The sequence below is a fragment of the Squalius cephalus genome (assembly GCF_949319135.1).
Source record: "Squalius cephalus genome assembly, chromosome: 17".
In the NCBI taxonomy this organism is placed as follows: domain Eukaryota; kingdom Metazoa; phylum Chordata; class Actinopteri; order Cypriniformes; family Leuciscidae; genus Squalius; species Squalius cephalus.
The window spans coordinates 15100777-15124999 of NC_137138.1; the positions used below are offsets into that span (position 1 = coordinate 15100777).

At 38.6% G+C, this 24223-nt stretch overlaps 3 protein-coding genes across 5 annotated transcripts in view; 1 reads left to right on the forward strand and 2 right to left on the reverse strand.

Moving 5' to 3' along the window:
- The first annotated feature begins 3864 nt into the window (after positions 1 to 3864).
- On the forward strand, positions 3865 to 6458 carry ndr1 (nodal-related 1). The gene is made up of 3 exons (XM_079898422.1): positions 3865 to 4529; positions 5249 to 5997; positions 6099 to 6458. The coding sequence occupies exons 1-3, from the start codon at positions 4253 to 4255 to the stop codon at positions 6249 to 6251; spliced, it is 1179 nt and encodes a 392-aa protein (XP_079754548.1). The 5' UTR covers positions 3865 to 4252; the 3' UTR covers positions 6252 to 6458.
- A 101-nt stretch (positions 6459 to 6559) lies between these two features.
- On the reverse strand, positions 6560 to 10306 carry eif4ebp1 (eukaryotic translation initiation factor 4E binding protein 1). Of its 2 annotated transcripts, none has more exons than XM_079898425.1 (4): positions 10113 to 10306; positions 9806 to 10002; positions 8164 to 8358; positions 6560 to 7278 (listed from the first exon to the last, which is right to left on the reverse strand). In XM_079898425.1, exons 2-4 carry the CDS (start codon positions 9939 to 9941, stop codon positions 7247 to 7249), a joined length of 363 nt encoding a protein of 120 aa, XP_079754551.1. In that variant the 5' UTR covers positions 9942 to 10002; positions 10113 to 10306; the 3' UTR covers positions 6560 to 7246. The 2 variants fall into 2 exon arrangements, with proteins under 2 accessions (XP_079754551.1, XP_079754552.1); XM_079898426.1 differs by having other exon boundaries at positions 10201 to 10282.
- A 1301-nt stretch (positions 10307 to 11607) lies between these two features.
- Positions 11608 to 24223, reverse strand: part of ank1b (ankyrin 1, erythrocytic b) — a 79548-nt gene continuing 66932 nt past the window's right edge. For both annotated transcript variants that reach the window (XM_079898552.1, XM_079898551.1), the window contains 6 exons: positions 23491 to 23649; positions 17824 to 18484; positions 16356 to 16641; positions 16168 to 16248; positions 14841 to 14932; positions 11608 to 14659 (listed from right to left, as the gene is read on the reverse strand). In XM_079898552.1, coding sequence (XP_079754678.1) covers positions 14864 to 14932; positions 16168 to 16248; positions 16356 to 16641; positions 17824 to 18484; positions 23491 to 23649 — 1256 coding nt within the window. In that variant the 3' untranslated portion in view covers positions 11608 to 14659; positions 14841 to 14863. The remainder of the gene's footprint in view (positions 14660 to 14840; positions 14933 to 16167; positions 16249 to 16355; positions 16642 to 17823; positions 18485 to 23490; positions 23650 to 24223) is intronic.

Below are 24223 nucleotides of genomic sequence, written 5' to 3' on the forward strand. Positions count from 1 at the left end.
TGGCATCCCCTCATTTGAAAACCTCCACAGAAGGTTTTTCAACAGAATTTATTTCTGATCCTCACAACCATGGCTATTTTTCCAAAAACAGTGTAACAGCCAAATTCTGACATTTACATCTATGATACTCCTTTTGAGCCTCTGAATCAAGGGACAGCACTGAAATGCAGCAGCAGAATTTAGAAGTGAGCATTTTGGCCAAATTTATCAAATAAACTCAAATAAATAAACAAATACTCATTATCCTGTCCCGGAGGCGAATGCTCTATTTCTGTCAATTCCAGCTGCCCTGAAAATCTTGATGTTTACCGTGGCAGATTCAGAGTGGCACATGGCTGGCTGTACACTGTAAAAAAAATCCCGTAGTTTTTACGGAAAAAAACTGGCAGCTGGGGTTACCAGAACAATTCCGTAAAATATACAACAAAACAGTAATTGCTTTTACCGAATAACATGTACATTTTACAGTTTAAACCAGCATATAACACACTGGAGTTCTGTTATATTTACTGGTTTAAACTGTAAAATGTACGTGTTATTCTGAACAACATGTCAATTTTACAGTATAATCCAGTAAATATAACAGTAAATTTCAGTAATATGATATAATGTTAATTTACCGTCCTATTGAAGTATTAATATCTGTTTTGTACACTGATAACCACCAATCACAGCAGTGATGAGAGTCACATGATCAATCAAAGCTCAACACAAGCAGTTCTTCCACAAGAAAGTTAATACTAATATATATAGAAGCTGCACAGTGTCATTCACACAAACATTAAACACCATCATGGTAACACATGAAATTTTAAAAATGCAATAAACATTAATTTAACAACATTAAATGTAACATAAACCCCTAATGTACATAACTGATTAGAAAAAACGAAGAAAACTATGAAGAAACAAACATAGTTATTTCAACAAAAATACATCAAATGTGAAGTGTCACAGGGAATTGTGGGAATGTCAATTTACGGTTTTTCACTGTAAATTATACAATGAGTTGTTTTTCACTTTCAAAAACTGTAAATTTAACGGTATGTTACAGTAAAATTACATTAAATGTACCGTTAGATCTATCACAGTTATTTACCGTATATAGTACGGAAACTTTCTGTTAACCAATTAACAGTTTTTCACTGTAGCATTTTTACAGTCTTTTACCGTTAAAATTACGATCATTTTTTACAGTGTAATAGAGAGAAAAGGATAAGATTCCTGACCATAATAGTGCACACTGAAGAAAAGATTTTACTCAGCTTTCCAATAAAAGCATTGATAAAGGATCATCTATGGCCCACACCAACATTAAAGATGCATGAAAGTGGATTCCGGCATGAAAGTGGATAAATGAGCTATCATTTAGCTAATAATAATAAAAGAAAACTTAAATATTTATTGTGCTTTCTCAGCAAGAGTTAAAGGTACGGTACATGGATCCATGTAACATCATTTTGGATTCTGAACCTAAAGCCATATTGACCTGTCCATGGTTAAAATGAAATCAATGTGTCCGTATTGGAGCACATTGTGGTGTGGGATTCAAGCCCCTAACAACAATGATCTTTGTCAGCATACAGTCCTGCCTCCAATGCTGCTAGGACAAAAAGGAAAAAAAAAAACGTACTTTCAGAGCTATTTCATTGCCTTCGTGTCCCTGCAATTTCTGCTATCAGACTGATAGCTGAAAAAAAGCCATTCCTAGCGAACAATGTCAGGACTGAGGTTTAATGAGAGACGCTGATTCATCTATGGATTCCTGGCAGTGCAACCAAATTAAAAAGAGATAGCTTTGAAGGTGCTTAAAGACTATCTGTTTATCTCCTATACTGAGATATGTGTAGACGCATGACATCCAGCCAGCTTTGAAAGTGTCAGGTCTGGCTAGAATTAGTAAATAATAATAATAAAGACTCATATTATCTGCTCTTTGATAATGAGGTGTTTATTAAACCACAACAATATTGTTTGCAGCAAAGCATAAGTTACACCAACCATCACCATGCTGTTTTTGTGATGCATATCTATTTATCATGGTATATGCATTCAAAGGTGTGCAGTCAGTCTGTTGACAGAGTGATCTCTCCAGCTGCTGTAAAGACAGAGACAGCATCTGCCTGAATCTTAATCAAATAGCACCATCTCACTGGATTTAAGTTGGTATCAAAGGCTTATTTCAAATGCAGGTGCTTCGCTGGACAGAGGGTAATTATCCCCATTATTCAAATGACACAAAGGCAGGCCCTTTCATATTTCATGGCCTTTTTGTTTTTTGTTGTCATCCCTAACGCAAGTGTGCACTTTTCTTCCAGCGCCACACAAAGGGCTTGATTCTGTTTTCTTTCTCGATGCTCCCTTTTTTCCCCTACCGGAGAGTCCTGAGGTCTCTGTTTTGCAAACCGATTCACAGCAATCAGGGTCTCTGGCGATTAATTAGGCTGTCTGCCCAAAGCAAGGCATGTCTGTCACAACAGGTCAGCATCACTTAGTTCTACCATATCATACCACACGTACACAAGCAATCAATAGCAAACACACTCTGATCTTGATATATGGCAAAAATGAGCAATAGACCACTAAATAGCTATCTTAGACAGACAGACAGACAGACAGACAGACAGATAGACAGATAGGCTAGATAGATAGATAGATAGATAGATAGATAGATAGATAGATAGATGGCAGAAAAGAGCGATAGTCAGCTAGAAAGCTAGACAGATATGGATGGATGGATGGATTCTCTTAAAAATGCATGGCAGAAAAGGAGCAATAGACAGCTAGAAAGCTATAGACAGACAGACGAGTATATTAAGACACATGAATATACACAAAAAATTAACCGAGATTGCACAAAATTTATAATGCTATGGACAAAGAGTTTATAAGATATGACACTTATTAGCATCAAATGCCTGAGTAGGCTATGTGGGAGAAAGGCTCAGAGCCAATTTCTGTCTTGCTTATCAGTGTTACTATGTGTGAGATTGCCACTGACATTCACAGCTGGTCTGCTTCAATTCTGTGACCAGAAATAATGTGTGTGTGTGTGTGTGTGTGTGTGTGTGTGCGCGCGCGCGGGCGCGCGAGCGCGCCGTCGTATGAATATCACCTGAGCACTCAGAATCCGCACACAGCTTGTCAACACATCACACGGGCAGTGTCAGTATAAATAAGTGACGCAAAGATTAACAGTCGATATTTTAGTTGCCTACAGAGAGAATCGTTGAGCTTTATCGCTTTGTTAACGATTTGGCAAATCATTTTCGAAAGTCAAGGAAGGTAGCAAAAGGTGAAAGTTTGAAGGCAGCGCCCCCTGTTGTGAAAGATGCTTCAATACATGTGGAAAGAAAGAAAGAAAGAAAGAAAGAAAGAAAGAAAGAAAGAAACTGTCTATGGGGTTCTATTGGTGCTTCTCAAATCTATGCATAAAAATCGGACCTTACCAAACCATGGCTGGAAATATTCGGTTCAGAATCAGATTAAGTTGCTTCTTTTCGATCGGGAGGTAAAGCATTTAACATTTTATTGGTCATATGGTATGTATGGCTACCATAAAAATACAAATTTTATATAAAGCTTTAGGTTATATAAAAAGATAGCCTAGGCTATAAAAGATTGTATTTTGGCCACACTGCTAGCTGGAGTCGGTAACAAACATCTGCAAGAATGCTGTGTTATAACATGCTGTAGGTAAAGTCAAGCAGCCAATAGATGCGGTAACATGAATATAAAAAATGTTATAATGTGGAGATTTCCAATGACACGCTGCCTAGGCTACTATTTCTTCTGATAGCCTATGGAAATACATAGAAACGACATTACTTCCTCTATTTTCATTCAAACTAAGAAATAGTCCAGCATTCGGGGTGTTTTTCTCCTTTTAATCAAAGGGACATTGATGAACAAATGTAGTCCACTAATATTATTGTTTAAGTACACTTTCAAAAGGACCTTCAATACACAGCGCTCGAGGACAAGAATTAATGTTTTCACACCCTTTGACGCACAAAAGACTGCTGGTTTCGATACACGACGACCCAGGGACATGTATCCCTTTATGGATCACAAGGACACTTCAAAGACCCAAAGGACCTCACAGACCATCAAAAGACTTCAAGTTTCTATAAGTGAATTAAGATGGCCTGGCAGCACTCATTACACTCACTTTCCAGGGGACGGTGTAGGAGCAGGATCTCAGAGACAGTTGGCTATTCCTTTGCGTGGTGGATCTTAACCAGTATTTGACATGAGGTGGTTTATCTGCGGGGTCCTGAGCGCAGTTCTCGCGCTGGTGAACTCCACGGTGTCCTTTCCTGGATTTCACGATGCGTTGAGGAATAGGATGCGAGCACCTGGGAAGAGCGGCGGAGGTCAGGCGGCGGGTCAGAGCCGACACACCAGCAGGTATCCGCTCTACATGATGCACCTCTACCGGACCTTTCTGACCGGAGACGACAAACAAACCAGCCACGAAAACCCAACTCTTTACGAGTCCGATTCGGTCTTGAGTCTCTTCGCCAAAAGTGAGTAGGTCTATTATACATTTTTTTAAATCTTTAAATTAATTTTAAACACATTATTTGTACATTATACAACGTTTTACAATAGTATGCCGATATTTTTCCTAATTTTTGGATGTTTCCGATGATAATATATAGGCCTATAGCCTACATATAATAAATTGAAAAAATTATTTTCTATAAACAAAGATGAAATATAGCGACAGGGATTTTATTGCACGATCAATCGCTGCATTCGGCGGTCAAACGAAAATGTTTCCTACAGAACAAGTGTTCTAGGCTAGCCTACCAGTAAAAAAAATAAAATATTAATTAAAGTTTAAAATGATATGCACATTTATTTCGTAAGTAGCCGTGTATGCGGCAATAAAGTCGGCCGCCGGTCATTATCGCAAAACAAATCTCTTCAGGTTGATACAAGACCCCCGGGGAAAATAATTTGATAGTAGTAGTTTAGCTGGTTCTAAGCTATTAGCCAAGTCACGTATTATGTTTATTAGTTAGCGTGTGTATTAGCTGCAAGACGTCTGTTTCAAAGTGGCTTGGGCATGCAATACACATCTCAACAATAAGAACATTCTACTTTATTAATTGCTTGTCCCGAATATACCCATGTGTGAAAACATCCTTTAAGATAATTAAGCACCACACTTATCCTTTCTAGACTGTTTAACTAACTGTCCCTTGACCGGTAACTAATTTCTTGTCCAAATATTTTTCAGGTTGCCATCAGGTTGGTGACAAATTAGCTGTGACATTTGACATGTCCTCCATATCAACAAGCGATGACGTCCAGCGGTCTGAACTTCGCATTCGCCTTCCAGAATTCATCTCTGAGATTGCGGTGGATATCTATCATGAATCCAAACGAGAGTGCGACCGAAGCCCCTGTGACGAAGTACGCCTGCACCTGGGCAGCGTAAAAGCCAACCCAAGTGACCCAACCTCCCATTCCTCCTGGAGGATCTTCAACATCACAGTGCTGCTCAAGTACTGGTTGCACCAGGGTGAGAGCGTTTCCTCGGAGGAACCCGTCCAGATGTCTTCAAGTGCTGAGAAAGAGAGGCATGAGAGTTTCCAGCATCTTACAGCCAACAGGGTCATGATGGTGGTTTACTCCAAGCAGAACCAGGCAAAGACGTCCACCCTCATCCAGACTGCGGAGCACTCCAAGTATGTCGCTCTGGACCGGGCCGGTGGTGGAAGTGAACCTGTGCCTCGGCGTCACAGGAGGAACCACAGGACTGACGACAGAGTGCGAGACGCAGCAGCTAGCATGATTCCAGGTGTTTCGCAAGAAGGGGAGAAGAAACCTCTCTGCAAGAAGGTAGATATGTGGGTGGACTTCGATCAGATAGGCTGGAGCGACTGGATCGTTTATCCAAAGCGCTACAATGCCTTTCGATGTGAGGGTAACTGCCCTACACCTGTTGATGAGACCTTTACTCCAACCAACCACGCCTACATGCAGGTAAGAATCTTTTTAAATCTTTGATATAGTTGTGATTATTACTTTAAAATGTTTTCTGTTTGCTAGACCGACTCTAATGTTTGTTGTCTTGTCATTTGCAGAGTCTTTTGAAGCTGCACCACTCAGACCGCGTCCCATGCTTGTCCTGCGTACCCACCCGTCTGGCTCCTCTCTCCATGCTCTACTACGAGAACGGCAAGATGGTCATGAGACACCATGAAGGGATGGTTGTAGGAGAATGTGGCTGCCACTGAGTCTCCAAACCCCAAATGAACTTAACACTAGCACTTTGGATATGCTCCTCAAACCAGGAAAAACATATTTAAGCACGAATTAATCTAAATTGTTTTCATTTGTACAGTATTTTCACTTGAAATAATTGAGGTACCCTGCACTGAGGCACCTGGATTACTTGATACTATTTTTGAAAGCCTTATGTGTGCACCTAATTTGTAAATAGTAGAGTATGTAAATTACCAAATGTAATAAAATGTTTTCATAATGGTTATGCATTGTCTTATGAGTTTGAAAATCATCAGCAGCAAATAAATAAGCCAAACACTTGTAAATTCTCTGGTGTTTATTGATTTTTTTTTTATGCTTAAATGTCTCTTCAGTTATATCAGGGAAGTTAAGAGAACTTCACAGCAAAAAAAAAGGCATTTTACATTCTGTTGAATGACACTTTAGGTGAGAATACTCTTCAGGTTAAACAAAAATTAGATTTTACCATTACAAAAAGTATCAATGCCAGATGGAAAGTGGTCAAATTCAGGTATTATGGTATGCTAAATTTATAGGAGTTGGCATCTGGATTTTCCTCCACATGACTCTTGTTGAGACAACCACCAAAAATAGGTGTCGCTCCACCTACTGATCATTCTGCAAAACTACACAAACAAATCTGTATCAAATAAACAATGACACATGGTGGCCTGTTGGATGTCCCCCATGTCTTGTATAGCGCTTGGGATGCACTATCTGACATCTGAGATAGTGGCTCTTTCAGGCACAACAGTGTTAGCTGATGTTGAGAATCTAAAGTAATGGCTTTGTGCGCATCTTGAGCGACAGCATCCGTACAGAAAAGGAAAATATCTTTTGGACAGTAGATAAATGAAAAAAAGAAAGAAAGACAGATGACATGGAAGGAGAAGTCTTCTGTGCATTTATCCTCTCAGGGAACAGTTGTCATCACAGTAATATTCATTACAGTCGTCGCCTCCGTGTGGCAGGTCCTCTATTGTAGTTAGATATCCATTTCAAACTGGGCATCCTCCCCTTGAAATCACAGAACAAAATTAATATTTATTGAACATACGTAATCCTATGAAGCCTACTGTATCATATTTGATAGACAATTTCACAAGTCCTCTAAATTATCAACAATCTACTACATGATTTCTTTCGTCTGATAGTTTATACTTTAGAAAGCAAAATGACTTTTAGTACAATAATAAAACTTTTGCTGTGAAATCTTTAATGATTTTTATGAAGTAAACAAGAATAACTTTTATATTGTTCGCAATATTTCAAAATGAACACTTACTGGACTAAAGAAACTTTTTTTTTTATTATAAAAGTCATGTTAAAATGAGAGTGAGATACATTAGGCTTTTGAGGAATGTTTAACTTAATTTCTGTATTATCATTGTATAGCTTGGTAAGGCATTGTATGTTTTAACCCATAAAAAAAATACAAACTACAGCTTTGATCATAAAGCCAAGCATTTAAATATAATTTTACAAAATCATATTATTGGAAGATATTTTTATACACTTTATGTAATCAGTCTGCTATACTATTATAAAGAGCGCATTGATTTACATTACAAGCTATCAGAATTTCATCTCACTTTTATAGCATACAAACATCAGCAAATGCACAAAATAGCATTTTGCTCACTTTGGGCTTCTGAGCGAAATTTGAATATGAGCTCCACATTTTCATTTATCACACTATACGAGCCATAAAAGCCTGATGCATCAATTACGAAACTCAAAAAGCAAGTACGCAAAACATTTTTTTTTTTAAATGTCTAAAGGTTCAATAAAATGCTTCATTTCAAATAATTTGTTTTTTTTCTTCAGATTATTATTTAATATGTCAGTCTTTACAGGGTTAATAGCTTTTAGCTTCAGAGCACGTCTGAAAGTTGCTTTTACCTGCGCTCTTGTCCGCTAGGGGGCTGATGTTGTTGTTATTGACCGTCTGTTTAGGATGGGCCTTGTCATTTTTAATGGTGACCGAAGGAGGACTGGTCACCCCCGGAATGTCAGGGAGGCAGCAGGGCGGTGTGCGGGCCAACGGGGAGCTGCGACAGTCCAGCAGGAACTTTCGATCATAGATGATCCGGGTGCCTATATATAATTTAGTAATCAAATAAAATACAGCTGAGGTTAAGCTATGTTAAGGAAACGATGGTCCTATATCAAGATCGGCTCTATAACAAGAGCAGAGTTGACCGACAACCCTGTGAAAACATGGAGGCCAGCCAGGTGCGTTTGGGCTGTGCCATGTTAATGTTGCGAGCAGCATTCAATCCCAGCATGTGTAAACATGTCCCTATGACGGTGCATTTTACAACATTCAACAGTTGCATCATTAAAGGGTTGAGCTTTGCAAAGCGTCAATGTTTGACAAACTGCTTTCTCACATTTTATCCTAATCAGAATACTGTTAAGAGAAAAGCACAAGCCAACAGGCTGAAATGGAGCAGTGAGAACACACTATCAGCTCTACTCATATCAGCCCTGTTGAACCTACTTTGAACCTTCACAACATCCTTGAACTACATTCACTCAGTGAGGTAATGCTAATGAGTGCATTACAGCAGCACCCGTAAACATAACACATAGGTTTATGCATAGAAATCAAGCTTGTACACCAATGAAAACACAAGTGATAAAAATGACACACTATTTAACCAATAAAAAGTCACATGACAAAAATTCCCCAGGGCAATATAACACACCTAACTTGTCCCACGATATATATTGGGTGTTACATCATGGCTGAAATGATGATCTGGACTAACAAACAGCTATTGATACACTGTTTACAATAACAAGAACAGTTGCCCTTATGAGCTAGAAAAGCAGAAGTGTGGTGTACACTGGGAAACCAACAAAGTCACATGATTCGGGTGCTGTCACATCCTCTTTTGTGGACTGTTTACAATCTCGGTCAACTAAAAAAAAACATATAGACATTATAGTATATGCATTTAAATTTTCAGTTTTTTACAATTGTTCAAGAGCCTTAAAAACCATGTCAGCATATCCAAAATCCACTTGAAGGTCGTTCAAGGCCATGATGTTTACTCATAAATGAAACGGTTTAATTTTACACAATTTCAAATAGGGAGGTTATTTTATTACGGTCTCTTTCAACAATTTATAGTTATTTAAATTAATATTTAAAATCAACTAACCCCTGTTTCTACGTTCATAATTTTATATTTAAACATTTTAATAACAATATTTCTGCAATTGTAATGTCTGAGCAGACCTGCAGAACATTGTTTCAATGCAAGATGCAGTCGTGTCAATAAAACAATGTTTTTCTTATCGTGACGATAACATTCCTGCATTTATTACCTGTTCACGGCTACAGTTTAAAGGCAAACAATACAAGACAAACAGGCTGAAGCATTTTGAGCACGCGCACCGCAGTCTGTCAAGCACAAAGACAATGCGAGCGGTGCGCGAGCTCTGAGATGCATCGCTATGTCGCGATCAAAACAAAAACAATGCCTGCACTGCGACAGCTGCGAACGCTTCCAAACTGCAAGTTCGTGACATTTACCTCCAGGAGTCGTGCTAAAAAGGGTCCCTCCGGGAGTTGTAGAGTAATCATGAGGCATATGGGCCGCATCGTTGATTATGACTCGTCTGGTGGTCGGAATTGCCTGACTGGTGGTCTTCTGACTGCTCATGGACATTTTCAACACTATAGCAACCACAAACTCAGCCAGCTGCCTTTATCAAATAGTGTCTTTGCACCTTAAAGTAAAAGAATAAAACAATTAAGTTAGAACAAATTTTACTGGGATTTTTATATATATATATGTTAGCAGCAGTTTAACGTCAAGTTACTTTCTCTAATTATTTACCTTGTCCGTTTGTGGCAAACTTGACTACATACAAAAATAAATACTACTAAATATTTGAGCCTGTATTACACTTCATTCACACACTCACACTCGCAAACTAGCTAAATGCTAGGCTTCTCCGCGACCACGTTTTCTCTCTCACTCCCTCATGCACACAACACCACGCACTCAACAAAACATGAGCAGGAAAGGGCTATTTAAAACGGAGAATTGATGCAACGGCGCCCCCGCTGGTGTGCGTTAGTATTGCAAGAGAGCGATGGGAAATGTAGTTTTTCCGATGTTTACAGGGGTTGTTTCCGTTACACCGAAAAAACTATTTGTCAATTGTTGTTTTTTAAATTGCAACATTTCCACTGAAATCAATCAGATTCATAGATTATCACTAGAATGCGACTGATTGTCTAGACATTCGCTAGACATTTGATTGATTTTATCTTTATCAAAAAAGGCTATCCTGGTTCTTTATTTTAAGAAGACAATATCAGAAAAACAAATTGGGGTAACGTTACCCGCAGACTTTTTGTCATCATTTACTCACTCTCATGTTGTTCCAAACCTATTAGACATTTTGATGTTGGTAACCAGACAGGGCATCCATTGACTTCCATTGTTTTGTTTTGTTTTTCCTACTATGGAATGGTTACCGCCAACTGTTTGACTACAAACATTCTTCAAAATATATTCTTTTGTGTTTAACAGAACAAAGAAACTCATGCAGGTTTGGAACAATATGAGGGTGTGTAAATGTTGACAATTTTTTCATTTTGGAGTGAACGTTATCCGTTTAAATTCATGTGCACCAAATTTAAAGCCATAATGTCTTAATTATCTTAAAGGGTATAAGAAAAGTCTTAATTATCATTTCAAGAGGTCTTAAATTTGGGGACAGAAAAAAAGGATTCGCGATATGGCTTAAAGCGATGATTAAACATCAAAAGGTAATGATTAAACTGAGAGCACGACTACAGGCTCACGGTTTCAGAGCAATTCACAATGAATACCGCACATTATGCCAAGCGATTGCTTTGATCTACCCTAATTAATTTAGTCAATGGCTACTTAAAATGTTTTAAAGGCTGAAATGAGGTTTAGTAGTTTATGGAACTTTTTGTTTTTGTCAGAACTTATTTAAATGATAGTTTTTTACAGTCATTTTATGGTTAGTGTGTGATCGACATTGTCCTATACCTCGTTCATATGGTAGGCTAGTAGTTTTATTAGTGCAGGTTTTAAATTTGATTTTAAAAACCCTGCAGATACCCTGAGCTACTGCATTCATATTCAGTATGTGTTATGTGTATTTAGTATTTTGTCAACAATAAGATTTTCTGTGTGACTGTGGTAACAATTCAGTAGATGGAGCTGAAAATAGGTTTAAACCCATCCTTTACATGTTCTATTCATTCATCCTTTGAAGTTAAAACTACATTTATGAATACATGACAATAATATTTGGCAAATTCTCTTACACACGCACACAGTGTCACAATATGTCACATCTTTCTTTATTAACTTTTGTAAATGATCTGAGCTGGTGTGCAGGATAAATGGTCTATACATTTCTTCATATTAGAATGATTCTGAATAAAAGGCTTGTGTACATATTCAATGTTCGTATTTCCTCTCTCCGTTACAATAATAATAATAAAAAATAAAAAAAGGGAAATGAAAACATGTTTAAATAGCAACAAAGCCTCTACATTCCCCATGACATGGGTATGTTCGTATTACTGGATTCTAACTAATTTACTTAAAGTACAGCCATAACAACTCTAATAAGGGTGCATAGCATTCTAATTAAATATAGTTTGTCATATATTTATACATATATTCTTTATTAAAAACATCTTTTTCTGTGCATGTGCGCAGTTGCATTCCTTAGTACAGAGTAATATGATATTGCGTTTATAATGTCATTAATCCATTCTAAAGGAGTATAGGTGAAGTCTAGATTTTTGCAACAGTTAAACATTGTACATAAACTCTTTTTTTTAATACATAATGATTGCAATGTCAAATCGTTTTGTTCCTTAAACCAAAAATAAATGAATGAAACATTCTCCTCCTTTACCCCCTTTGTTTTCAGGAATTTTGTCTCGATCAACAATTACAGCAGCGACAAGATATTGAACATGTAGGCCATCTATGTCCTTCATCACTTCCCAACACCCATGATTGAGTGGACATAGGATTTACCGTTAAGTATGTATTAACTAGAATCATGGAAGAGAAATCATCCGTCAACACAAACCTGAGTGAACTGTAGAAAACAATATACAGTGAGGCAGAACTCATAAGTGTTTTAATGCGTTGGTGAGAAGGGAAGTGTGCAGTCTCACAAAGCACACTCATTTCATTGACTGAACAAAAACACTAGGATCTGATTAAACACTTTTCTTAAATATGAAAGTACAATCATTGTCATTCGTCCAATTGTCCATGCATTCCATAAATATTTGTTTGTAGTTTGGAGGATAAGTTCATTCACTCACTCACTCACTCACTCATTGACATCCATCGAATTAAACTACACGAGTCAGTATATCACGGTGTGCTCGTGACTATGTAAGCTACTGTGCTGTGATTAAATGCTGAGCACCATACCTGATTTCATTATGCTTGCCAGCCGTTCAAAAAAACCTTGTCCATTAAAGTGAAACAGCTACCGTTCAGTGAACTCGAGTTGGCATGTAGATCACGTAATTGCATACGGTGTGAGATACTCATGCATGCTGTTATATCTCTTGAATCGTATACGTCTTACAAATGCTACTAAAATGTCGGGTTAATAGAGTATACACTGAACACACAGGCGCTCGTAGACCGAAAAACACACGCACGCACACCGACAACAACGCAGTATTCCAACTGTTGCAGCACGTTTGATATTATTGCTTTGGTAGACTATACTTCAAGAGTTTTTGTGTATGTTTGGGCTCTTTCATAGTAAAATAAAAAAGAATAACGGTGAAAATGCACATGCGAATGACGTTAATAGGGAACCGGTAACATGAAGTTGCAGTTTAAGCTTCCCGTTGTTGCCATAAAACCTTGTTGGTATGTGTTGTGAGACATCAGAAGCCAAAAAGTGAGACAGACAGTTGTGAGTTCACAGTTCAGGGGTCAATTTTAAGGTGGACTTTCACAGTGCTGTCTGTATATTTATCGGTCTATTATTAACTGTACATCTAAATGAAAAAAAAAGAAAAGAAGAAAAAAAAAAAACGAAGAAATCCAAGAGCATCATCAAAGTTTAAAACGCTTCCTTGTCACATAACTCAATCTGAAATCCCAAACATTACAAAGGCAGTTACTCAGAGATAGTCCCCAAGCCCCACACGTCACAGCTACAATCGATTATTTTATTTTTTCTTCACCAGCACAGCTTGATTAATAATATAAAATCAATAAAAATGTCCGGGCCGAGTGCAGGCCCAAGAGAACAGCATGAAAAGCGGTGTTAGCCTGCATGCAATGCTACATTAGTCTCTGGAAATGGTCTGACATGACGGTTTTAGTTGAGCAGCTGCGCTACATATGAGGGTGAATGGATGGTCGGTAGGTCGGAGGTTAAGGTTGTGAACTGTCAGACAGAGAAAGCACGTGCCCTCCATAGGTTGCCATTTGGGTGTTCGGATTTGAAAGGAGGGGGCCTATGAATTCAAAACAAGAGATATAAAAGTAAAAGGTGGCTGACAGTTCAAAGGAACACGGATACGCTTAACAAAGTGGGGAAAAACGCACGCGGACGCTCACGAGCAGGAGAGCACAGTGGCTTGTTGTCATTCCCATGGCAAACACCAAATGAGTTCTGACCGATCCGGAAATAAAAGCTCAGTACCAAGCCAGAAGCGAGTACACATGCGTTAGATACCGACACACACGCACACACCGACGCACATTCACATAGCATTAGAGTGCATATATCACATTGAAGAACAGGATAAAGGGCCTGTGGGAAATGACGTGACGGGCTTAGCATCCACTATGCTGCTGTGTAATGACAATCTGTTTGACAAAATAAAGACCTGTTGCTTTTTTTCTTTTTTTTTTTGGGGCTGTTGTGTTCCCAAGACCCCTTGTTTCAAGAGTCTCTCATTTTCAAGATCAAAGGTCCAAAGGTTTCCCCCTTCCCACTGCCAGTCCTGGAACGGCCCTTTACCTTGTACCCCTTCAGTTTTTTAGATAATGACAGCTCATAGGTCATGCACCAGCAGTCAGTCATGCGTTTACAGTTGACAGGAAGCACTTTTTGTTGCTTTTTTTGGTGGTTTTCTTCATGTTTTTGTATAAAAAGTTCATGCCCTATGCTAGTTGTATGTTTTTATCTTCTTCTGTTAAAAATGTTACAAAACTACAGGTAGAGAACGCCTCGTCCTTGTTTTCCAGTGACACTCCGTGGTTGCTTGACTGTAGGACTTGGGTGCGATGTGTTGTTCTTTCGCTGCGTGTTTTTTTTTTTTTTTTTTTTTCATCGCTCCATGTATCGTTCTGTCTCCCAGTCGTGCGTAGGTGAAGGATGGTTTGGCAGTGGATGTTCGACCCTGGAAGAGCAATCCTTCATGAACAAATAGCTCCTTCAAAGAGACATTGTCTGAAGCAAAGTCACTCTAGCTAAAACATAAAACTGATGGCTGTATCGTTCAAGTTTAGAAAAGCTAGCTCGCCCCATGGGTTTTAAGTTGTTCCTTATGTAATGCACCAATCATTTTTCCTGTCCCGTACCTTCAGGACAGTTTGTGTTTATTTCAGTGCTTTAATCTCCGCAGACTGGAGCGCTTCACAGTCTGGACATCCCTCTTCACATCCACACCCAACTGGAGAAAAGAGAGAAAAAAAGATGACCAAATCGAATTTGAACAAATTTCATGACCTGAGATATCCTCACAAATAAACTGTTTCTTATTTTCCATGGCATGTCTCATTGTTTTGAGGACTAGTGCATCTTTGAGCCTACATTCAGTACAAGTAAAATACTTGTGTTCTGTTAAAATCAGATACTCTCTAAGACTTACTCGAGTCGTATTGTAACTTTTAACAGAGACATTTTTGCTGTAAGGTATCTCTACTTTTACTCAAGTATGGTTTTCTGGTACTCTTTACACCTTTGTTAAAATATTTGTAGAAAATCTTAATAAAGGCTAAACATACACCTACTGGCGTAACAATGTAACCTTACACAAGGGGCAACTAAACAAAACATTGAATGAATCTGATCTTTTTGGTGAATGGGTTCAAAAGAAGACACCACTACAGGACAGCCAACAGCCAATAAAAATATAGACATACTGTAAGAAATGTCTCATAAAATAACCTAAAAATGTACATTGTGTGCTATCAAAATTTACCGTAAATTTTGTAAATAAATATAGATCCATCATTCTTCATCATAAGTGTAAGTAGTGTAGTGTAAGTGAAAGTAGACATTTATAATGTTATAAAAAAAATTATATTTCAAATAATGCTGTTTTTTAAACTTTATATTCATCAAAGAATCCTGGTAAAATTTACCAGTTTCCACCAAAAATATTAAGCAGCACGACATTAATGTTTTCAACATTGATAGTAACAACAAGAAATGTTTCTTGAGCAGCAAATCAGCATATTAGAATGATTTCTGACAGATCATGTGACTCTGAAGACTGAAGCTTTGCCAACACAGGAATAAATTACACTTGAAAATAAATTCAAATTCTATTAATAGATCAGTTATTTTAAATTGTTATAATATTCCACAATAGTATTGATTTTTCTGTGTTTTTGATTAAATAAATGCAGCCTTATTTCAAAAACATTACAAAATATAACAGTCCCAAACTTTTGAAAGGTAGTGTATATAGAATAAGTGTAGTTTAACAAAAACAAATAGACAAAAAAAAAGGAACAAGTTAAACAATTATTAAAATAATATTTATGAAATATTAGAAAACAGAAGCGACATTACCCATCAAAATTGATGAGGATAATCTCAAAAAGGTAAAATATAATCAGCCAGATCAATCAATATATTGGTTCAATACATTATAAACTTGAAAGAAAACTGAGGACCCACCTTGGTCACGACATTCCCATGCTCATCAGTGAACTGCTCTTCGTGTAGATGATCACTGGTGAGATCTATCGGATCATCCTTCTGCAAGGAGGGAATAATAGTTCAAATATCATTATTGACTAATTGAAGTCAAGACTGTGTCCAACAACATGCTCTTTGCTCAGACTGGACAGGCCCAGGGGACACACCTGTGCCTTCCGCCTGTCCTGGTCCCATGCCCGTAAATCCCCCTCCTGACGGGAGAAGCCCAGCCCTTTATCAAAGGGCTGAGTGCCCAGCAGACGCCCCCGCAGGACCTCCGAATGGCCTGTATCACATACCGGTGTAAGCAGGGCCTCCTGTGCTACACGGGACTGATTGTGGTCCTGGGACGATGACATCATGGCCTCCATGGTCGGCCTGGCTTTGGGTTGAGACCAGCTTTGGAGGGGGTCTTTCTCCTGCGAGTAAGGCTGGAAGGCGCCGCCCCCGAGCCTGCGGAGGAGGGATGGATAAAGATGGAGTAAATGCTATCTGTCTAAAGGGCCATTCACACCAAGAACTATAATGATATCTATAACGGAATAGCTGAATGAAATCCAATGCTTGTTTCTAACTAATTTTGGGGTGCTGATCCCAAAACAGTGCCTGCTTTGCTCTAGCACCTCACACCTTCTCACAAAATATAAATTGCATTTCGTGGCATGTTTGCTTTCAACAATCATTCCTTGTATTATTCCTTAATCACCAGAAAACTGCCAGAAAGACACGGTTCTCAACTTCTCTATCTTTCTCTGAGGCAAGTAAGAACTATTTGTTCAATTCTCAGCCGATTTTCACACGTATGACATTATTTAATGCCTAATCATGATTTCAAGGTTCAAATTATGGCCAGTGATAGAAGAAAATGCAAACATGACCCTGAGGTTTTCTGCTACATCTGTGGGTGTTTTACCACAACCAAACAGCAACAGAAAAAATACAGATTTTGTGAAATAAATTGTGTTTATGAAAAGTTCCTTGACATTAACTGGAGTATTTACTAAAATGTTTGTCCACTCCTTTGAAGACTGTAAGTTAAATTAAACATTTAAAGAAACTTTTGACGTTAAGTGTAGGACAAAGCTCATGGAGATGAAGAATACCTAGAAATAACATTTAATAACCAAACTCTCATGGGAAACACCAAACACTCACGCTTACATTGACAATAACAGACAAAGACTGAAGGAGAACACAAGGTATAAATACACAGGGACTAACAAGATAACTAATGAGGTGATTGACAATGCACAGGTGATAGACATGACTAATTAGAACAATCATGGAACACTAGGTCACAGGACTGAACCAAAAACACAATGAAGGGGGAAAACACAGATCATACATGTAACACATGGCTGATATCGTGTAATTCTATGAGAATAAGGAAGTCCACATCACAACTATAACGATAATGACATTGTTGGAATCACTTTCAGAAGGATTTTTTTTGGATGGATCCTGCTGATCAAAGATAAAAACACTGACAGCCAATCAGAATCCACCTGAGTTTAAAGAGCTTGAGCATTTAAAGCGTTGTTGTGTGTTTTTGTGGATGTCAACACAGTTAGCGTTCTTGGTGTGAACAGACCTTAATGCTTGTGGAGTAACATGGGATACTAAAGTAATCCATACCTGTCCCCGTTGTGTTCTAGCGCTCGGGTCAGTCCAGTTCTCTCGCATAACTGAGCGTAGAGCTGTTGCCCTGTAAGAACAGAAAACTTTTCCTCTGAACTTGCCCCTTTTCCACCCTTTCCTCCTCCTCTAGTTACACCCATCACACTGCCGCCCACCGCCGCCGCCGCCAACTCTGTCCTCTTGCCCTCCGACCTCTGACCTCCAGCCTGCCCATTGTAGTTTGCCTTTGGGACGGCGCCGCTAGCCCATGCCTTTTCCGCACTTGCGGACACTGCCTCGTGCTGTATGTTGTCTTCCTCAAGCTCCTCTTCCTCCTCCTCCTCTTCCAGCTCCATGATGGAGCCGCTGGCCCCGCTGGCTCCGCTGCTGGGCCTCCCCAAACTACTGCAGGGCAGGCTCAACGTGTTGGCCTCGGAGTCGTCTGCGCGGCTGCTGCCATCCAGGGATGAGTCCTCCACGGTCACCAGGGACGGACTGACCCCCGCCGGCCACACCTGTACATCCGACATCTCCATCATGGTGTCCTCCTCAGTGGTGGCGATGGGCGCGCACTCCAGGCTCGACACCTCCTGCCAGTAGGGCTCCGTGCCGAGCGGGGAGGGAAGGCTGTACTGCATAGAAGCGGGGGAGAGCAGCTCCTCCTGCACCAGCCCGTAACCTGAGGGATGGCCAGACAAGAAAGGCAACGCTAACACCACACAGACACAGTGGGGGTACGTGGGGAGTCCTGACCCTCTCAGAAAGGTCATGCAGAACACAGTGCTCGGAGTGCACTCAAAGTCTGTAAATATACGTGAACGGATGTGCTTAAATGCAGGGAGTTGTGATTTTAGCATTAGCATTATAACAAGGCCACAGAAAGGTCATCCTGCAGGGCATTCTTGTTCACTCACAACAAGCAATCCACTTTCAAAGTAACCTTTAAAAGAATATTCTGGGGTTTTCAACCTGGGGGCATTTGAAAAATGACACTTTAAATGAAGGCTTTAGCATGGTTCATCCTCGTATTATATACTGCCCTGTTTTTCCTAAGTAGACTTTTCGGACTATAAAGGTAAGAATAAAACTGTCGTTTCTTCACTTCAATTCACCTGTTTACCATCACCATTTGACATTGTTCCCCTCAAACGCTGAAACAATGCGCTGTTGCCGTGATTGACCAACGCAGGCGAATATGACGCACACAATTGGGTGTATGTTGCCGTAACATTCTAACTTCACATCGTTTCATACTACTCCAGAGCAGGGTTTAATAACCACAGTTAAAAAGCGGTGCTAACCCCAGGGTTAAAAGCAGGGTTCAGAACGCTAGGGTCTGGGTCTTGGTTCAAGCCATCAGTTGTTGACTGGATGGAGCTTGCGGTCGATTGTAAGAAAGGGGTGGGGCTTATGCTGATGAAATGATTGGAGAAGATTAGGTTATGACATGTTAATTAAACATTACATGGTCAAAATAAATTAAAATTAATAATCAAAGCCAAAGCCGTGTGGGCAAGTGCTCTGACATATGGTGCGGTTGCACTTCGGCGACCCGAGTTTGATTCCAGACTCAAGGTTCTTTCCTGGTCCAATTCCTCTCTCTCCTCTCCCATGATTTCCTGTCTCTCCTCCTAATGTCCTATCTAAATAAAGGTTAAAAGCCCCCACAAAATATAACTTAAAAAAAAAAAAAAATTGCATGGATAAGACAGATAATATAATATAAGATAATAACATGAATTTACAAAATATATAGGGTTAATTTTTATTTCATGCCAACTTTAATGTTTTATTCATACGCTACAGCAATAAAACATTTAAAAAATGTTCATTTAAAGTAAACTGAAATGTTCCCAAAACATTTGCAAACAATGAGGGACATTTAAAATATATCAATTTGTTGAAAACCCAGAATATTCCTTTAATATACCTTCCCCCTCCCACATACACACTAATACGCTCGGATTCAGGATTGACTCATGTCAGATCTTTCTTTTTCAAATATGAAAGTTGTGTACATGACCAGCTTAATGAGTATGCAACAATGGCTTTTCTCTTTTATGTATGGTCATGTAATGTAGGATATACATTCCTGGTAGTGTTCAAATGAACATGGAATTGCAATATATATATATATATATATATATATATATATATATATATGATTTGCATTTGCATGATGTGTGCAATAGTATGCATGATTAATAAGAACACACAAGAGTATTAAAGAGGCATTCTGCATCTTCAGGGTTATTGCAGGTTTTATGAAGGTAAATTTAAGACCTTTTAAGACCAATTAAGGAAAATCAATATGTTCTCTAAATGTAAATGTCTAGGAAGCACACCATGAGTTGTATTAGCAACACTTCAAAGTTTGAAAATACAATTTCCAACATATTTTCATACCCATTGACAGATACTTGTTCTTGTTCAATGTCTCTGGTTTAAGCTAAATTAAAAATTACATGACTGCGTACTTCAATCTTTTTTTAGCTTCACAATGTAAGCATGTAAACAAAGTATGCAGATACGTAAAAAAAATATATGATGATATGACGTGATAGATAACTGATTCCTCGTCAAGTGTTTTCTTGTAGCATTAAGCTATTATTAATTGTATTAATTTATCAAAGAACTGGCATCATATGAACAAATGTTGTAGCTGTATATGTAGGTAAATGGATGCAAGGATGGTTTCATTATTGGATGGATGATGTTTCACTGTTGTAAGGAAATGATAATGAAAAGAAGAAATGAAGAAATATTGAAGAAGAGAATGAGGATGATTTATAGTGATGACTTAGTGGAGACCTTCACTGTGCCCCCAGTAATGAGAAAACACACACGTGAGTCAGACACACACAGTGCACACCGTGAGACACAATTAATCTACTGTCACTCAAATACAAAAAAGCAACACAACATGTGGCAAATGTGTAAAAGCTTGATCGTTATGTACAAAAGCAACATTTGAAGACATACACCTAAACACACACACACACACACACACACACACACACACACACAGGTACGCGTGCAAATAAATGTAAACACACTCAAACACACATCACATTACAGCACAACACAAAATTATGGTTCTGAAACATCTTGATTTCAAACACAACATCACTCTGAGTGATCTGATTATCTTATATGGCCTGACAGGCAGGTTAGATATTTCCTAAACACACACACACACACACACACACACACGCGCACACGCTTAGGACTGCATTCACATCTTTATATTTTAATAATATTTTGCATATTTCGCAAATGTTGTTTCTATTGTTTGATTGTTCTATGCAACCATTTTAGCCAGATCTCTCTTGGAAAAGAGATTCTAATCTAAAGTGATTAACCAGGTAAAATAAAGGTTATACAAGTGAAATGTTATACATGATCAATTCAGTTTTTAGCCACTAGGAGGCCCTAATGGCTACACAATTTCCTTTTTTTGTGAATACAGTCCATGACATCAGCAACATCACAGAGCCCTGCAGTTGAAAATGGTGTCACACAATCATTGCGTGACACACACACACACACACACTGGAAAAACACCAACAACAGCAATATATCAGTTAACACATAACATTCCAAAAATGCTTCTGCAACATGATATGGTCACAGATCCATTTTCCAGAGCATTATGTAAACTGTTGACAACAGAACTGCAGGGCCTAAAACAACAACATCAATATATTCACCAAAGATGAGAAGAAGAGTTACTGAAGTTACTGAAATTCAGGAGTTCAAGCGCAACTCAGTGAAAATATACACAGGAAGAAACCCACACGCTGAAAGCATGCCATGCATTCACAAGTCTGTTAAAGAGCAACATAAACAAAGGCCTTGTTTTACTTGAAGGCCCCACAAATACATTTTTCCCCAGAAAAGACAAAAGAGAGCACGTCAAGCAGCATGCGCATGCATACAGACACATCACAGGTCCCACACAAAAATAGGAATTAGAAAACGAAACAAAACAAAAAGTAGAATGACAGGAAAAGAGGAGGCCCAGAGGAGGTCATTATGAGGTCGGAGGTCGAAGAGGAGAGCTGTGAGGAGGAAGAGTAGGGCGGCTGGGCTGCAGATGACATGTTTGGAGAAAGAGAGGAGGAGGAAAAGAGAGAAGGAGAGGTGCAGACACAAGTATGGAGGCCTGTTGTCTTCTCTTTAAGTAATCATCATACGAGCCTACATACTCCTATCTGTGCCTCACTGGTATATTTGAAAAAAACACACCCCAAAACACATTCGATTTGTTTTCTGGAGCATAACTGCTACAATATCACTCTCGCTATTTACTTGCACTACTGCTCCATCCTATGTCATATTTGCATGCTTTTAAATATAAATATTTGGGCCTGGTTTCACAGACAGGGTTTAGGTTAAGCCATGATTAGGTCTTAGTTTAATTAGGATATTTAGGTTGCTTTTACAAACATGCCTTAGAAAAAACATTTCTGGTGTGCATCTTGAGACATTGACACTGACATGTTTTAAGATTAGTTAAGATAAGTTAAAACAGCTCAAACGTGCAGTTTAGTCTGGGACTAGGCTTGAGTCTTGTCTGTGAAACCAGGGAATGATTTGTTTTCCCAATATAATGTTTGCCCAATGTCATTTTTCTATATAAAATACAATTTTATTGGAATTTACACAGTATTTTCCAACTGAATTTCACCATTATTATACTGTGCGTATTACAATCGCATAGGACCTTTTTGTAAGTTTGGACGAGAAAATATGAGAAAGAAATATATACAGTATATAAATGTTATGGTAATGGGAACATTTTTAATAAAGGATATAAACTGTAACATACTGAGGAAAGCATGCGAAGGCGAGGATCTAAATGCCGGATTTTTAATAAAGTAACCCATAAACAGATAAAACATAACTCAAGGAACAAAACCACGAGGATCACAGAAACAAAATGAACCATTACATGTACAACAACTGACAAAGTAACAAATGAAACACAAGGGATATAAATACACAGGGGCAAACAACTTAACTAGATAATGAGGAAACAAGATACAGCTGGGGAGACTAATCAACATAAACTACAAAGGACTACAAAACATGGCACAGACCAGGAAATAACAAAAGTCCACACAAGACAGGAATCATGACACACACACACACACACACACACACACACACACACACACACACACACACACACACACACACACACACACACACACACACACACACACACACACACACACACTCCAATGTTCCCATTATCATAATTACTTTGAATTATTTATATTGCTATACAAATTTGTATTTGCATTTGTTATATATACCTGTTGCACTGAAGCAAATCTCATATTTGTCAAGTAATGCCGTCACGTGATAACATTTTTTCCCTACCGAGAGGTTTGTTTTGTAATAATGAATGGAAAAGGCTGAAAATGGAGGCATTGCCATGGCATGCCTGATTAATCAGTGGAAAAAAACAGAGATAAATAGAAAAAAATTCTCATTAAATCCTGTCTCGTACCCAAATTTCATGCTCTAGATTTTGGGAGACTAGAGCTAGTATGCAATTAGTGGCCAACCCATGCAGCTTCAAACATCTAAGCCTTGGTTTACATGGAGTCTAATGTCAGTTCATTGATGAACGCACAGAGGATTAGAAGATCAGTGCAAGCTGCAGTCTGTTCTTACCATTGATGACACTAGGGGAAAGAAGAGTGGAGTCCCGATCAGCCAGCCTGCAGGCTCCTTCCTCCACCGCCTCGGGAAGACCCTGTGGAGCCTGAGCCTCCAGAGACTTCACAATATCTGCCCGGTCAATGTTCTTCAACGCTCCATAAAGGTTCTCCACTGAACATATGATGATGGAGGAAGTGTTATAGTAGCATGCAGAGACAAGGAAACTGTCATAAAGAGTAAAATTAGTTTCTGAAAATGAAATAATTCTATGTACGTTATAGTTTTGTGCTTTTAATTTCATTTTCAAATGAACATTTCAGTTTAGTTTTAGTTCATTTCAGCAGTACTTTTCATGGTTGCAGTTCAATTTTCTGTTTCTGGCTATGAAAACTTTTTTTATGGCAATAGTGTTTGCTTAGTTTATAATCATAATACTGAAGTATCCACCTTATTTTTAACGTAAGCACGGGTGTGGGCATATGTAACTTAAAAGGCTTCCGGTCTCATCCGCTTCGTTATTTTAACTGAATAAAAACCGTCCATTATGACACGCTGTAAGTAGCGCAAATAGTTTTACCGTTTACTGCACTCATCTGGTTACTTCCCTATAGCGGCTAATGAATCGGAAGTCTCGCACGTTCACACAAAGTAGCTTACAGACATGTTGCAAAATAACCCTAGTGAAAAAACCCTACACCAAAATGTATTTAAAATACATTTATTTCATACTAAGTATACTACAAAT

Excerpts from the sequence above, each read along its gene's own strand:
- ndr1 (XM_079898422.1), top strand. The coding sequence starts at position 4,253 with ATGAGGTGGTTTATCTGCGGGGTCCTGAGCGCAGTTCTCGCGCTGGTG. Across the intron at positions 4,530-5,248 it reads CTTGAGTCTCTTCGCCAAAA|GTTGCCATCAGGTTGGTGAC; the intron begins GTGAGTAGGTCT and ends AATATTTTTCAG. Across the intron at positions 5,998-6,098 it reads CCAACCACGCCTACATGCAG|AGTCTTTTGAAGCTGCACCA; the intron begins GTAAGAATCTTT and ends TGTCATTTGCAG.
- eif4ebp1 (XM_079898425.1), bottom strand. The coding sequence starts at position 9,941 with ATGTCCATGAGCAGTCAGAAGACCACCAGTCAGGCAATTCCGACCACC. Across the intron at positions 8,359-9,805 it reads TTTTAGCACGACTCCTGGAG|GCACCCGGATCATCTATGAT; the intron begins GTAAATGTCACG and ends AATTATATATAG. Across the intron at positions 7,279-8,163 it reads CCTAGCGGACAAGAGCGCAG|GGGAGGATGCCCAGTTTGAA; the intron begins GTAAAAGCAACT and ends TGTGATTTCAAG.